General features: G+C 41.1%; 2 protein-coding genes across 2 annotated transcripts in view; one reads left to right on the forward strand and one right to left on the reverse strand.

The window, feature by feature from the left end:
- Positions 1-6,467, forward strand: part of arhgap33 (Rho GTPase activating protein 33) — a 65,315-nt gene extending 58,848 nt beyond the window's left edge. The window contains exons 13-15 of the mRNA XM_073847739.1: positions 4-554; positions 845-1,025; positions 2,045-6,467. Of these exons, the coding sequence (XP_073703840.1) occupies positions 4-554; positions 845-1,025; positions 2,045-4,773 (3,461 nt within the window). The 3' untranslated portion in view covers positions 4,774-6,467. The remainder of the gene's footprint in view (positions 1-3; positions 555-844; positions 1,026-2,044) is intronic.
- Positions 6,468-7,187: 720 nt separating this feature from the next.
- On the reverse strand, positions 7,188-11,823 carry upk1a (uroplakin 1a). The gene is made up of 8 exons (XM_073847648.1): positions 11,771-11,823; positions 11,141-11,243; positions 10,848-11,048; positions 10,654-10,728; positions 10,383-10,490; positions 9,178-9,354; positions 8,633-8,716; positions 7,188-7,841 (listed from the first exon to the last, which is right to left on the reverse strand). Exons 2-8 carry the CDS (start codon positions 11,201-11,203, stop codon positions 7,794-7,796), a joined length of 756 nt encoding a protein of 251 aa, XP_073703749.1. The 5' UTR covers positions 11,204-11,243; positions 11,771-11,823; the 3' UTR covers positions 7,188-7,793.
- Positions 11,824-15,035: the final 3,212 nt, after the last annotated feature.

Consider the following 15,035-nt stretch of genomic DNA (forward strand, 5'->3'; position numbering starts at 1 on the left):
GTGTGTACATGTTGCCTGATTTCTCCCAGGAACCTTCTGCCTCATGGATGGCAGAAGATGTCATTGACTTTAGCCCTACCTTCCTGGAAGACGGGCCAATAGGGTTAGGGAGGACAGCTGTCGATCCTAGTGGCAGGGAGTCCCCTCCTGCGGCCGCACCCCCTCCCTACCGCTGTCTGAGCCATCAAGCCCACACCCGGTCTGGTAGCCAGCGCTCAATCACAGAAGATCCAGACTCAGTTCTCAATCAGTCAGAAGCTGCAGCCCGCCGAAGTTTAATCTTGGCTGCAGCAGCTCCACCTCAGCAAGTGTTCTGTCAACACAGGCCGTCTGCAGTCACTAATGCTCCCGCAAGCACAGCCCAGCAGGGCGAATCAAACCTAAGCCCGTCCCATAGCCAGATGCCAGCTCCGGTCACCGCTGCACCCCCGTCTCAGCCCCCTCAAGAGAGACGTTCCTTTACACGTAAAGTGGTTCATGCACTTTCACCTAAAGCGCCAAAATCCCCCCCTCTGGACATCTCTGATCCGATCGCCATCAGTGTACCTGCCAAGGTGAATTTGAGCATAACTGTTAATGTAGTTTTTATTATTTGGACTAATACCTTTAAAGCATGGTTCCTCAAATCTGGTCCTGGGGAGTTTAGCTCAAACCCTTATCAAACTCACTTATCTGTGATTATCTAGGGATCTCGATGATCTTGTTCAGGTGTGTTTGATTAGGGTTGGAGCTAAACTCTCCAGGGCAAGATTTGAGGAACCCTGCTTTAAAGTGAAGTCTATCCCAGTTTATTGTGCGAAGAACTACAGGTGAACCTGTATTTTCATTTTTTTACTTTTTTAAGGTTTTGGAAATGATTGGTGGACGAGCTGGCGAATTGCAACCTGGACATCCAAGCGGTGGACCACCTCAGCCACCCCAGATGATATCAATGCTTCTGAGGTCATGTGATTTTCAGCTTACGGAGAGCTGCCAGCAAGAGCTTAGTAGTAAGTTGGGCCCCATCGCCAAAATCAAGGGTCCTAGTGAGTACACACTTTGATTATGACCTAATGCAGTGGTTCCCAAACACCCTTATCTGTGACTTGTCAAGTACTACAATTGCCATGTGTCAGAAAACAGAGTGTTACAAAAATGGTTAAACGAAAAAATTCCTAATAACAAACCCATGTCATCCAAGATGTTTGTGTGTTTCTTTCTTCAGTCACAAAGGAATTATGTTTTTTTTTTGAGGAAAACATTACAGGAATTTTCTCTATATAATGGACTTCAGTGGTGGCCAATGGGTTGAAGGTCCAACTTGCAGTTTCAATGCAGCTTCAAAAAGGTATGGTAGGGCAAAGAACTCATTTTCTTCTACAACTTCAAAATCGTCCAACATCGTTGTTTTACCATTTTTTTGTAAAGGGAGTTTGACTTTCTTTGCACGTTCACTTTGTAAACACTGTCGGTACTTCTGCCTACATCATGCATATGTGATTACATCATGCACGAGGTCGAGCTAGTGCAAGACGAGAATTTGTGGTTACAAAGTATATAAATTTGTATTTTTCTTAGAAAATGACAGATCGTTTTGCTAGATACGACTATTATTTTTTGGCTGAGATTGTGTAAAGCCCATTTGAAGCTGCATTAAAACTGCAATTTGGACCTTCAACCTTTTGGCCACCATTGAAGTCCACTATATGGAGAAAAATCCTGGATTGTTTTCCTCAAAAACCTTTTTTCAAAATTTCTTTTTGACTGAAGAAAGAAAGAAATTAACATCTTGGAAGAGATGGGGGTGAGTAAATGATCAGGAAATGTTTGTTTTGGAAGTGAAGTTCTCCTTTGATAACTTTAACTAAATAAAGTTAAAGTACAGTTTGGGGTAATTTATGACATGGTGCAAGTTTTTCCAATTGTTGTACATTTACAATGAGAGCCCTTTCTGCCATAAATATTTTCCTGTGCACTACAAGTTTGGGAACCTCTGGTTTAATGTTAAAAATGGATAATTCCGTGCCTTTTGCCCAATCCCTTATTCTCAAACTTTTTTTTTCAGGTATCATGGGTCCCACTGGTGTTCCTCTTCCATCACAGCAGCCCCCTCCTCCTCCCCCCAAGAACCCTGCACGCCTCATGGCTCTGGCTCTGGCTGAAAGTGCCAACAAGGCACTACGGCAAGGTGCCTCTCCCCCGTACCGCCCCCGTCAAAGTGGAACCCCCCCTGAGATAGACGTTCGCTTCCAGAGGTCCCTTTCTGCTGATGCAGGTGCTCTGCTGTCTTCTGATCCTAATCAGATCTACTCCACGGTACGCCCCTTGTCTGTGTGGAAGACAGAGGGTGATGACAATAATGATGGTGATGATGAAGATGATGGTGGAACTGCTGCTGAAAAGCCTGCAGACAAATCACATGGTACAGAGCCACGTTCACCACATGGGCAGGACACTGGGACTCTCTCTTCTGACAGCTCAGTCTCTGACTCTAGGACATCCAATTCCGAGTTGTCGGCTGCTAGTTCCTCTGAAGACAATGAGCGAACACCAAGCCCCATTTACAAGAACGAAGAACCAAGTTCTCCACCACAGCCCTTAAAATCCAGCCCACCCTCTTCCAGCGAAGCTGTCTCTTCTCAAAGGAAGCCCCCAGCTTATGGGCGGCAGTTTTCTGCTCCGCAGCTTCAGCAGGACAAATCCAGCGGCCAGTCCAAGCCTGCAGCTCAACCACACTCTCAGCTTCTCCATTCTAAATCAGAGAGCTCTCCATTGGCCCAAGTACGAGCCTTCCAGCCCACTCGCCCTAAAGTGCCACCCAAGCCCCCTGATCTTGCTCCCTTGAGGGCTCCGCTCTCTCAGACCGACCGGCATGATTACATGCGCCGCTCTTTGGATGCCAGTCGCATTCGACGTTTGGCAGGTCAACCGCAAGGGAACACGCCACTTTCCAGAGCTTTCTCTGAGCGTATCAGCAGTACCTCTGACATGCTGTCTCGCTATCATGCAGCCAGGATGGCCAGCCAAGTTGCCCAGGTGGCACACCTTCCCCAACAACAGCAACAGGCCCAGTCCACACCAATCAGACCGGTTGTCTCCTCCTCTGAAGACCCTTCCAAGATGGAGAACTTCTACTACGAAATTGGTGCACCAGATCATCCACAAGTGCCACCCAGCTATGCACGCCACAGCTATCAAAACATGAAGCTGGATCTGGAGGGAAACCTCCGTCTTACTGACCCAGCCAATCAAAGGCCTACTTCCAGGGGTTACCCTCCTCCCTACAACCCCCAAGGACCAGGGGGTGGAAGGGCTCCCCAGCTGTGGTCATCTGAGGCTACTCGAGCTTGGGCCGCAGCACACTCACACTCTCACTCTTTCTCATTTTCCCATTCTCACCATCGCTCTCAGGATGGATCATCAGGACATCCTCCCCACACCCGTCCCCAGCGTCAAACATCGTCATCTGTCAGGTTGTCCCGCAGTGAAGTGCATCCCTTACCTGCGTCCGTTGGAGTGGGCCTTGTCCCTCTGTCTGTACACCAGCGTAGCATACATCACCCCCAGCGGTCCCCTTCTGCAGACCACACTGCCTCCCAGCTTCATCCGTACTTTGAAAACGGGAAGGTGTGTTACCGGTACTTTGAGGCTTCCAGACCAGAAGACTTGCCTCTGAATCAGCATCAGCATGCTGTATCAAAGCCGTCTCAGGCCTCACCGTTGCAAGGAATCGCAAAAGATCAGCCTGAGCACATCTACGTCAATTATCCTTTCTTAACCCCCCCAGGATCTGGGGTTAATTCAAAGGGCTGGGCCACCACAGACCTCGATGAAAATGATCATCAAGCATCCGAGATGCTGGAACCACCTTCCAAGTCGCCACCCGATGACAAACAGAAGCATTCAGAGCAAGAAAGTCCCACAGCTAACTTTGACAGCCCTACCCAGAATGATGTGTCCCCAGATTCCAAAGTGATCAATACAGCAGCGTCTGCCTCAAATCCCATGCATTTCCGCAGTCGCTCAGATCCCCAAAGTACCAGCTCTGAGCCTGCTCATTTCCTGACTGGGAAGGAAATTGCCTCCTTGCTAATTGAAAAGCTTGCCGAGGATGAAAGAGAAGGTCCTTCCGTGCCATCCTCTTCGTCCTCTTCTCCTCACTTCGAGCACCCTCCAAATCCCTACCCTAGCCAGCAGCAGCAGCAACCTCCACCTGCGTACAACATCTACACTCCAGGACCCTCCCGAGGACGCATTGAAGGTCAGATGCCACCTAGAGAGGGATCAGGACCTTTCCAACGTCAAGACCCCTTGCGGAGATCTTCCGGAGGCCAGTATAGACAAGCTTTCGACGTCATGCCATCTGGCGACCAAGTCCTGAAGTTTTACAGAAGCCAAGACTTTATCCCAGGTGCCCAGGGAGAAAGCACAACCCCTAATCCTTATCCCCCAAGACCATATTATCAGGATCCCTCATACCCCAATTGGGGCCCCCAAGGCCTTCCAGACTCTTCCCACACATGCACTCCACCTACAGTGGCCTTCTCAAACTTAGCGCTTGGATCGACAAGAGGATATGCGCCCCAGAACGTGACCAACCAGTATAACCAGTACCCGTACCAGACAGGACCAGTGCTTCCCCAGTATCCCAACACACCACGACGAGATGTTGTCCTGGATCCTTCTCTCCGACCTCCGGGGTTGCGGAACCAGAGAGGCTTAAACCGGCAGGGAAGCCTGCCGGGCCCCAACTGGACCATTCGAACTGAAGGCCAGACCCGTAGTTATTGCTAAAGAGCACAACTGCCACACAAAATCCTGTGTCTTTAGATGACATGATGTAGACCGGTATAAGCACTAGACTTTCTAGATGTTTCCTGTACAAGTTAACACGTTGTGAAAGTAATTGTGTTAACCTCCCCAAGGGGAGACCGAATGTACAGAAACAAGTTAAGTGGGGTATGTCTTTACTAGTGTTTCTGTCTCAGAAAGACCCCCATTGCTGTCCTGCAATTAGAGTGTGTATTGGAGTGAAAAAAAGTGTACAAGAATATGAAGCAGAAAGGATCAAAGAAGTGAACCATAAAGTGGCTTAGATATGAAAACATTCCAGAACACACTGTGCTGTCCAGCAGAGGGAGTCAGAGAGGTACACAGCTGCTATTACTCTGACAGGACGTCGCTCAGTGGCTTTTTGTTTGGGTTTTGTTTGGTTCAAGGTTATTTTCGACACTAAGTCATGCTGTACAGGGGCACAAGCTTGATATGTCTTTCTTCCTCCACAAAGTACGATACTAATAACCTCAAGAGATGCTGGTGGTTATATGAAACTTTACGAGTATGGCTAGTTTTTGTTATCTTTTTTTTGGCCGCAATGTGATATTATTTCAATTTGTTTAATTGTTTTGTTGTTGTTTTCTTTTTTCTAAGTTATTGTAAGTTTTCATTGGAACGAGTTATTGTGAAATAGTTTTATTTTGCCTTTCTTGAATTTGTTTCAAAGAATGTGAAGATTAGTGAGTTTTTTGTTTGTTTTAATTTCTTTGAAGTCTGTGTGAATTTGAGTGTGAATGAATGCGTCTTACGCAGAGTGTCTGACGTTAAGCACATAAAAAGGAACAGTAATTGCAGATTTTCTTGAGAGGGTGTGTAATTGAGAGCACATACTTCTGTGAGGAACTGTTTTCTGCTCATTCTCAGATAATGTGTCAGATGATTTGTGTATCAATATTGGCGTTCTAATCCAAAGCAAGTATTTCAGGTAGGCCATGTCACAATGTGTCACTCCCAGACATCCTTGGGTTTCTGTGGAGGAGGAATCCCAACCTAGCAACACTGAATAACTGGTACTATTCACCAGAAAACAATTCCTCCAATGCCCTCAACACTTCATAAATTTAAAAGTGTTTTATTTTTTAAATCAGATACCACTTTCTGGGCTCTGCACTGTTCCAGTGTTTTTACTGAGTACTATAGTACCTTCATTAAAGGTACTCAAGTTATTAAAAATGCCCTAAAATTTACCAGAGATCAAATCTCTGTAATAGTAATTGGTGCCTTTTCTTAATAATTGATCATATTTTTAAATAATCCTTAAAAAGAGCTAAATAAAAACCCTGTCCTAAGCCTAGTTACCCGTATTTACAGTTTTCCAAAGCTAGTCCTAAATGAGAAAACAAGCAAGTGTACGAGTGAGAATGTGACACTGTGTGTTTGCATGTCTGTTATCTCTGTTGTTTTAATACATATCTATGCAGTGAATAACCAAGGGGGATACGTTCCTTTAAAAAACACTAAATATTAATGCTACCTATGTATGTCAGCAGACCTGTGAGCGTGTATGTTCCAGTGAGAGAGGTCATGCATGTGGCTTTGAAGGTATATACATGTCCAACAATCTCCCCTTCAGCCTTAGCACTTTGCGAAAGGCAGTTCATCCTATTTTGTAATATTTTCAAATATGTGAATTAAAACCTTGGACACCGTCAGTGACGAAACCTGTAGTTTGGTGATTATTTTTGCATGGCATTTTTTTTTTTTTACACAGGTCATACGAGGTAGCCTAATGATGGGTGTTATTTAAGTACTTTCAGTAAGTATTAAAGAAAATCAACTTTGAATGCAGATCTTTAAGCTAATTGCTATTGTTTAAAAAATAACCAATAACCTTGCTAAGTTACATTGTCATGACATTTACTTCTGAATTCTTGTTGATGAGACAAACCTGGACGAATGTCCTAAGGCTGAATGTTTGCATTTGCTATTAAAAGCTGTTTTCTTTCTAGGTTTTGTGTTATTTTGAGATGATTTTAATTGCAAAGGCTTGCAGCTCTGCAGTCTCCACCCTCCGAGATGGGAGTCTTTTTTGTAGGCGGTAATATGAGAGAAGTTGAGGTCTTTCCTGGATGCATATCCTGCAAAACCAGTCTGTTTCTGAGTATCAGGCGACACTCCCAGTTGAGTATAAATTTAAGCAGACATATGCAATCGCACATGCCTTCTTCTGTTCTCTGTTGGCATTAGATAATTAGCCTGAGCGGACCGGTAACGGTTTGGGTGGTTCAGGGTGTGGAGATTGTTCTTGCTTTCTTAAGGACTGTTTATTTCCCAGGGCAAGTACCTGCATGGAACCGGTCACAGGTTTTGCTGCAATTGTTCCCTTTTTTTTTCCATCTGCGGTCAGTGAATGACACATGAGGAGTCATCGGCACAGTCAAATGTTTATTTGATAAACACAGAAACATTGTCAAGTAAGTTATAAAAACAGAGGTACAGCAATAATTCTTACAAAACAAATGTCCTGTTTAGTGGTATATTGGCATTTTAAATCTAATTTTATATTAAATGTTAATGCAGGAAGAAATACAAGGGTAGACTGTGGCATAAAGAAAAGCTTACTTAATTCATACAATCATTTAAAGAACCTATTTGATCAATGATAATAAAATGATCCCATTAAAACATCCACAAGACAACAATGTAAAATTTAAATCTGTTACTAATTCTTCCCCTAACATAATGAGATGCTCATTAGTTCTTAAGTTTTTAACTTAAGCAACATCATTGCAGTTCATTATGACATAAATGCTTTTGATCAAGAATAACTTGTATTAACCCTGGAACATTCCTTTTGTGCTAAATGGAGGTCAAATTATAGACGTCATGAAAACGGAATGTATGATAATTATACGAGGATAGATAAAACTAGTCATATCAATTATCAATGTGCAATCTGCAATCATCTGTATTCCGCTACAGCAAGAGTGGAAGCATCTGTGCAGAAGATTCAGATGCGTCATCCAAAGTCTGTACGGTTATTCCAGGTGCATGTAGTACATCATGGCCACTAGTAATGTGAAGAACTGTAGGACAGAAGGGCATCAGAATAGTGAATATCAAGTAATCTCTAGGTCCTAGAAACATATTTGAATTGTAATGAATTATACAAACACACACAGATAGACAAACCAAAAATCATTCAGACATCAGATATCATTTTTGATATTTTTTTTTTAGTTTACAGTGGACTGCCAGTAAAATTATTCAGACACTTTGACCTAATAAGGTTTTGCTGAAGTGTTTTTTCTTTTCTTAAATTGCTAATGCAATCTTTTTACACCACAAACGGAACAAAATTAAGCATTTTGGTAATTGGTCAACAAAGTATTGATAGCTGTGTAAATATTGGTATACTAACAGTTGTCTGAATTTTTGGTTGATTGTAATCCATTACATACCTTTCTATCAAAGTTATCTGACACTATCAAGATGAATTTGTTCTGACAGATGAGTTCTTGTCATTTTATTACCATTTTCTAAACTCTAGTGAATAAACTGTGGCAATGTGAGAAATGTTGAAGGTGTATGAATACATTTTAGTTTCACTGTACTGTATGTATAGTCAAAAATTGGCTTTAAAAGTCAATATATATATATTTTTTTGGTGCAAACAGGGCAAGTTCTTCCATTCCCTCTGTGCTATTTTGGTTGCTGGTACATGTACACATGCATCACACTGTGTTTTTCAAGTTCACAAGCTTAAACTTGAACTTGAAAATGCATTTGAAGACCCTTGCCTTCCATCTAGACACGATAACGTTTCCTGTGTTTTGTATAGAGGTAATTTAGAAAACATCTAGATTTTATGACTTACCACAAGCATGAGAACGGAGAAACCGAACCAGCTCACAGCCCAGGTGTAACGGCTCAACACAGATTCAATGTAACTGAAGCAACCCTGAAGTATCAAGACAATACAAGAAATTGAAGAAACACCATTAAGTAACATGTAAAGTAGAGCATCAGCATCACTTACCTGTTTATTGTACTGTCAAAATTAGTTGCAATTATTTGAAATTAAATGATTTACATTTAAAAATTATTTGTATTCACATTTTCCCTATCAGAACCACTTGTGTTGTGAGACCTGGTGCCAGTTCCATAAACACAGCAACAGTGCTAAGACTGTGTCTTAAGACAACCTATAGCAGTTAGCCAAAAGGTATTCAGTCTAATTCTTGGTAATCAAATTGGACTTGAAGAAACATCTTGAAGAAAACAAATTAGAAGATTAACTTTTATGCAAATGCCCCCCCAGTTGAGCACCACTGTCTATGACAGCTAACTCTTTAATTTCCTGCAAGTCATGAGTTTGTTGTTGTCTGTTGTCTTTCTTAATTTTACTGACTTAGCCGTTACCTTTGTGTACATGCTGCTGGTTTTGCCAACCCTACAGCCTGCTGGATCCAACACGTCAAAGGTACTCGTTCTCTTGCAGCAGCTCTGGGGCCAAAGGTATTGTGGGCCATTTAACTGTTTCAAGGTAGAGTTATAGATTATCCAGTCTTGAGGACTGTCTGCTCCACAGCACTCGACCTGATGGAGGAGAACATGGGGATTCATTAATCTCACTACAATCATGAGAAAAACACCAGTCACATGTACATCAGTGGAATTCAATAATAATATATTAATCAAGTTGTTGCATGCAAACCAAAAAATGCACTTCACTTTTAGAATTCTGTATGAATACCAACCAAAAATGAACATCAGATACAGCATACTATATCCACATTATTTAGCTAGTTTTGATGCTTGCAATTCCAAATTGGTGTGTCTAATCGGATTTCAATGTGCTATCTTAATTATGAACACACTGGTTTGTGCAGCAAACTGTTAACATTTAGGCTACTACACGTTGCTATTCTTCTGGTTATTTCTGGAACTCTCGCCCATAGGCTTACTTGTGCGTTTAAGAACAAGGTAGATAAATCATCAACGTGTTGCTTCATAGGTGTGAAATTCGAAGAGATAACGTGTGGTTACATTTGCGTTGTTTGACGAATTTTCGCGGGCGAAATCCTGTCATGAGATGGGGAAATTTCCTGTGAGGGTTAAAGATTTGCCATCGCCGTTTTCCCTTATAATTTTTACGCGAATGTTGCTTGGTTTGTGTCATACATCGCTAACTTGTACCATTTACAAATGACAATTAACTTTTTGCCCAAGAAATATACATATATATTTGAATTGTATTCGTTTTGCTTTTAAAGCATTAAGCAGCAGTGGTTAAAAACAACCTTGAGCAACCAACTCCCTCAGCGCGTATTTTTGAGGTAAAAATCACTGACTTCTCAGTAAAATCTCAAGACTTCCTATTTATATGAAGCCAGCAAGAGGATATAGTATAGCCTAAATATCTAGCAAGTGTTATTCTCTCCGGTTTATATGAGGACAAACTGGTTTGTCTGCTATCACAAGGCAACAAAAAGGCGTGTTGTATCAGGTCTGAGTTGAAAATTAAGGTATTTATTTTCTAATGTTATATAAGTGTGTATCTTTTGATTTAGCCACAATAGGCAGAGGTCAAGAAGCCAAGCGGTCATCATTGGTGTTCTGCTTACCTGTTGCATCACGTTGTTCCAGGTGTATGTAATCTGCTGCCCTTGTACAGTGCTGTCTCCATAATGTGTCAACATCTGTTTCTTTACAAAGTTGCTGTTCCCAACCAGCTATAATAAAGAAAAGAGGATTTCAAAATGAAGAAAAGGCTACATTTCTATGTTGTTCTATGATATATGAATCTAATGTGCTACTACTGTGCCACATCTCTGATGTGTAATTTGTTATTCTGTTTTACTTTTACAGTACAGAGAAGCAAATGACTATACTCACATAATCCCTGTTGGTTGCTGCTGTGATAGCAGATGCGCATTCGAACAAAAAGATGATGAACATAAGGATGAGGTACTGTGGATAGATGACAGTGATCATTTATTTTAATCTATATTCAATCATACTGAATATTAAACTTTTTATATAAGATGATAGGATTGCTGTCTTTGTCAATGTCTCCTATGAAAGCCTACCACCAGCAGGGGTACACGGCATCTATTCAAGGCAGCGTAGATGCCATAGAGGCATGTGAGGAAGAAGGCAAAGCCAGTAAAAATGGCAATCCAGGCTGCAGCAAAGATGTCATCTTTTCCCGACACACCAGATATGGGGTAGAGTTTATATCCATCCGCTGCTACCCAAATGGACACTGCGAATAATGCCAGTCCTGCGGCCTGAAGAGAAAAATACGAATTTTGTAATATATGGGGAATGTGAAGTTTTATAACATTAATGTAATCTTTGTATTTTCTCATTTTAGACTTACGGCAGCGAGTGCATTCAAACCAACAAGTGCAAACATCAAACATGATAAGGCTCCTGCTGCCATGGCTGTAGTGTGTTTCTCTGTCTGGCCTCGTCAAACTTTCCTGAAGAAAACAAAATAGTGATCGGAATGGGAGTCCAGCGCAAGGGAAAAGACTCACGATTATTTATAAGGTAACTGAAATTAAGCTAAAAATGTGCCAATGAATGAAGCTTCCAAAAAAGTGTTGGTTGAGTTCTCTAGAAAAACTTGTAGTTAAAAAATGATTTAAGCATAAATAGAACAATTGAATAAAGAAATTTGATGGTATCAAATACCATGCCATTTACTAATACTACACAGAATACAAGGTATTACCTTGATATGTGTCTAAAAAGCATTCACATACATTTTGTCAGTGCCTAAACTAATACAAACAGTAAAATAATAATAAGAAAAAACACAATGCTACAAATAAATCTGAATGTTAGGACAGTTCTAGCACTGATTATAAACTATACAGTCAAAAATAGATTACAATAGATAAGACAGATAACAAATGCAAAAACAAACATACAAGCAAAGCAAAGTAGACTAATGTGCCGTTAAAACAATAAACAAATAGTAACAAGTAGCTGCTCAGGGACCCACCTGTTTCAGTCTGATGTTGCACCTGCTTTCCTCTACCTGCTTGTATGCGGCACATTTACTTTTGTGGACACTTTCGTGACGTCAAACCTGTTTGTCATCGTTTTTTTTTTTTTGGTTATACTGGCTGCATGAGCTGGGATGGGCAACTTCACTCCCTGTATTTTCACCACCAAGTACTTCCAGTTATTCTAAATGACATTTTATTGAAATGATTACGAAATGAATCTAGGAGTGCCCATATTAAAGAAAACGGTGACAGCTGCCATTGCTATTTTCAGATTTAATTTACATGTGAACAGTTTGCAAATAGTGCTGCTTGGTATGAAGTGAGACATACCCGTGCTCTTTTGATAAAGGATATGCAATTAAATACAAAAATAGTAGTTTGAGCCACTTAAAATAGGATTTGTATTTTAAAAGCCTTTCTATCTGTAGAGATCAAATCCACACATTTACATGGCTTTATATACTTCATTAATTATTAAATTTTTTACTACCATGTAAATTTACAATACAGGTTGCTCTTGCACTCAGGGAGAAATGTTGACCCCTGCTGGAAACTCACACCATATACAGCTGCATATAATGTGCAATCATAAATACCACAGTAGTTTCATTATTTATAGTACTGACTAATATAAGCATCACTGTAATTATTTCGCATATATAGTGTTGAACAAATACAGGTCATCTAATGAACCAAAGCTCGATTAAGACTAGATAATAGTCTTGTTTGACTTGAGCCAGTAAGCAATCATCCAGACATTCCGAGCAAGTATATAGCATCATACTAAAAATACTCAAAAGTCCTTAGTATCTGCTTAACAATGTGCTAAAATCCTCTAAACACTTTGCCAACCACATAGCAATGTAGTTAAGAACACTTAAATCTTAATTATGGTGGGAAAACTTGCAAGCATGACTCACAATTAAAAAAGAATGTTTGTACAAAACTGTAAAAACACAGTTAATATTTAGCTTTGTTGGTAAAATATAATGTATAGAGTTATAAAGACTTGAAAAACTGTGGTGTGGATGTGAATTCTTCCTCTCCTGAAATTATGCTAGTTTTCAAACAAAATTCAGTTTGAATTTTACAAATCAAGTAATTTATTTTAAAAACCAATGGAAATAAATGGGTTAAATTAAATTGAATACACCATGATGTTTTAACAAACTTAAACGCCCTGAGAACTGTTTACAATGTCATCTAGAAACCTTGTCAAACAAAGTATTGACTTTAGCACAGCTGATTGTCCCGCAAACACACTCAGTCAGGAGAACTTGAGGACGGTGTACGCACTTTTGCAGGTTATTTGTCGTTCAAGAACAGGTGAGGGTTGATTATTATATTACGTTCTGTTGATTATATTTCATCAGTGAACACTGTTTGTCAAATTCAATTATTAGGAGTGTATACTGTTGGTGTTAGCAGTGGGTATACAGTGTAGCAAGTGTAAGCTGTATTAACAAATGTTTTGTTTGTTTCAGGGTAAATTTGAAGATGGAAGAAAAACTTTCGGATGAAAGAGTGAAATGTATGCTTGCCCCTTGGAGGTTTTCCCTCAGGGCACCTGGATTTGAAAACAGGCTGGTGACGGCTCTACAACTGTTTGAGCGTTTCCCTTTAGATATAGCTGTGACCGGAGGAACACCGGAGGCTAATGCTCAGCTGGCTTCTGCAATCTGTGGGCCGGGTGAGGAAATCGAAGAAGAGGAATGGGAAACTGATGATGAAGGTGATGAGGAGGAAGAAACAGATGAAGAAGAAGAAGCAGAAGATTTGGAAGAAGATGAGGAACGTAGTATTAAGTCTAAGTTAAATACTAATCACCAGCGCAGTAGCAGAAGGAAACATGTACGGATAGCAGAGCATCCGGAATATATAGGGAGTGGCATTCCTGATTTTGACTCTGTGATCTTACACCGTCAAATCCCAAATGTTCGTGTGTGGACCGTTGAGGGCCATCCAACCTCAAATTCCATCATTAACCAGACCAACCCGCAGTATGACTCCACGTGCTATGATGTTCTGGTAGTTCTCACTACAGAACAGCACAAGGAGGACCACATGTGGCTCAAAATGGAATTGCATGACAGAGATCTGCCTTTTTTTCTGGTTCAAGCTGAGCGGGACTGGGACGTGGTCGAGGAGAAGCCTACAGGGCCGTGCATGACCTGCGCCTGGGAACGAATGAGAGCTCGCAAACTGGAGCTGCAGAAGAGAAGTAAAGAAGTGTTTGGAGAGGCGGCTGATTTGGAAGCAGACAGTCAGAATGCTTCAAACACTCCTCAGGATCTACAGATAGTGAAGATGAAGGATATCACCACGGTGTTTGATGAAGCCCTGCCTGAGCTTCGTAAGAAGGCTTTTAGTCAGTTTCTGGTGGCGATTACAAAGGAACTTCGAATTCCTAAATTACTGACCGATGACACACAGTAAGTCAGCTCCTTGTGTTTTGAAATTTTTGATATTACCATATGACACAAATCTGATTTCCTTGAACCTCACTGAAATGACAGCCATTGCTGGTTACACATGTTCTGAGTTCTGGGGTCAACATGTTTGAACAATCCTGTCAAAAGAATAAGTTCTAATAAGTCCTGAGCAACTAGCTTCAGCTCAGGACCATCTTAAATCAGCTCATGACTAACTAAGGACCATCCTTAACCAGCTCAAACCAGCTACCATGCTTCAAAACATAGCTAACCAGCATATACTGATTTTTTTTTCAACAGGGTAATCCCTACACCAATCCAAACCCAACCATAACCTAACCTAACCCTTAAACTAGAGGCAAAAGATGGGTTGATAATGATGAAAAAACAATCCTGTCAAAAAAAAAGTTCTAATATGTCCTGAGCTGGTTATAAGATGGTCCTGAGCTGGTCCTTAACAACTACCTCATGCTCACAAGCAGTTTAAACCAGCCTCATGACCAACTAAGGACTATTTTAAACCAGCTACCATGCTTCAAAACATACCTAACTAGCTTATGCTACTTTTTTTTCAACAGGGCAATCCCTACCTCTAATACAAGCCCATCCATAACATAACCTAACCCTTAAACTAGTGGCAGAAGATGGGTTAATAATGATGGAACAACAATCTTGTTCTAATAAGTCCTGAGATGGTTATAAGATGGTCCTGAGCCACTAGCTCCTGCTCACGACCAGATTAAACCAGCTCATGACCAACTAAGGAACATCTTAAACCAGCTACCATGCTTCAAAACATACCTAACCAGCATATGCTGCTTTTTTT

The sequence above is a fragment of the Garra rufa genome, chromosome 9 (genome assembly GCF_049309525.1).
Source record: "Garra rufa chromosome 9, GarRuf1.0, whole genome shotgun sequence".
NCBI classification, from domain to species: Eukaryota; Metazoa; Chordata; class Actinopteri; order Cypriniformes; family Cyprinidae; genus Garra; species Garra rufa.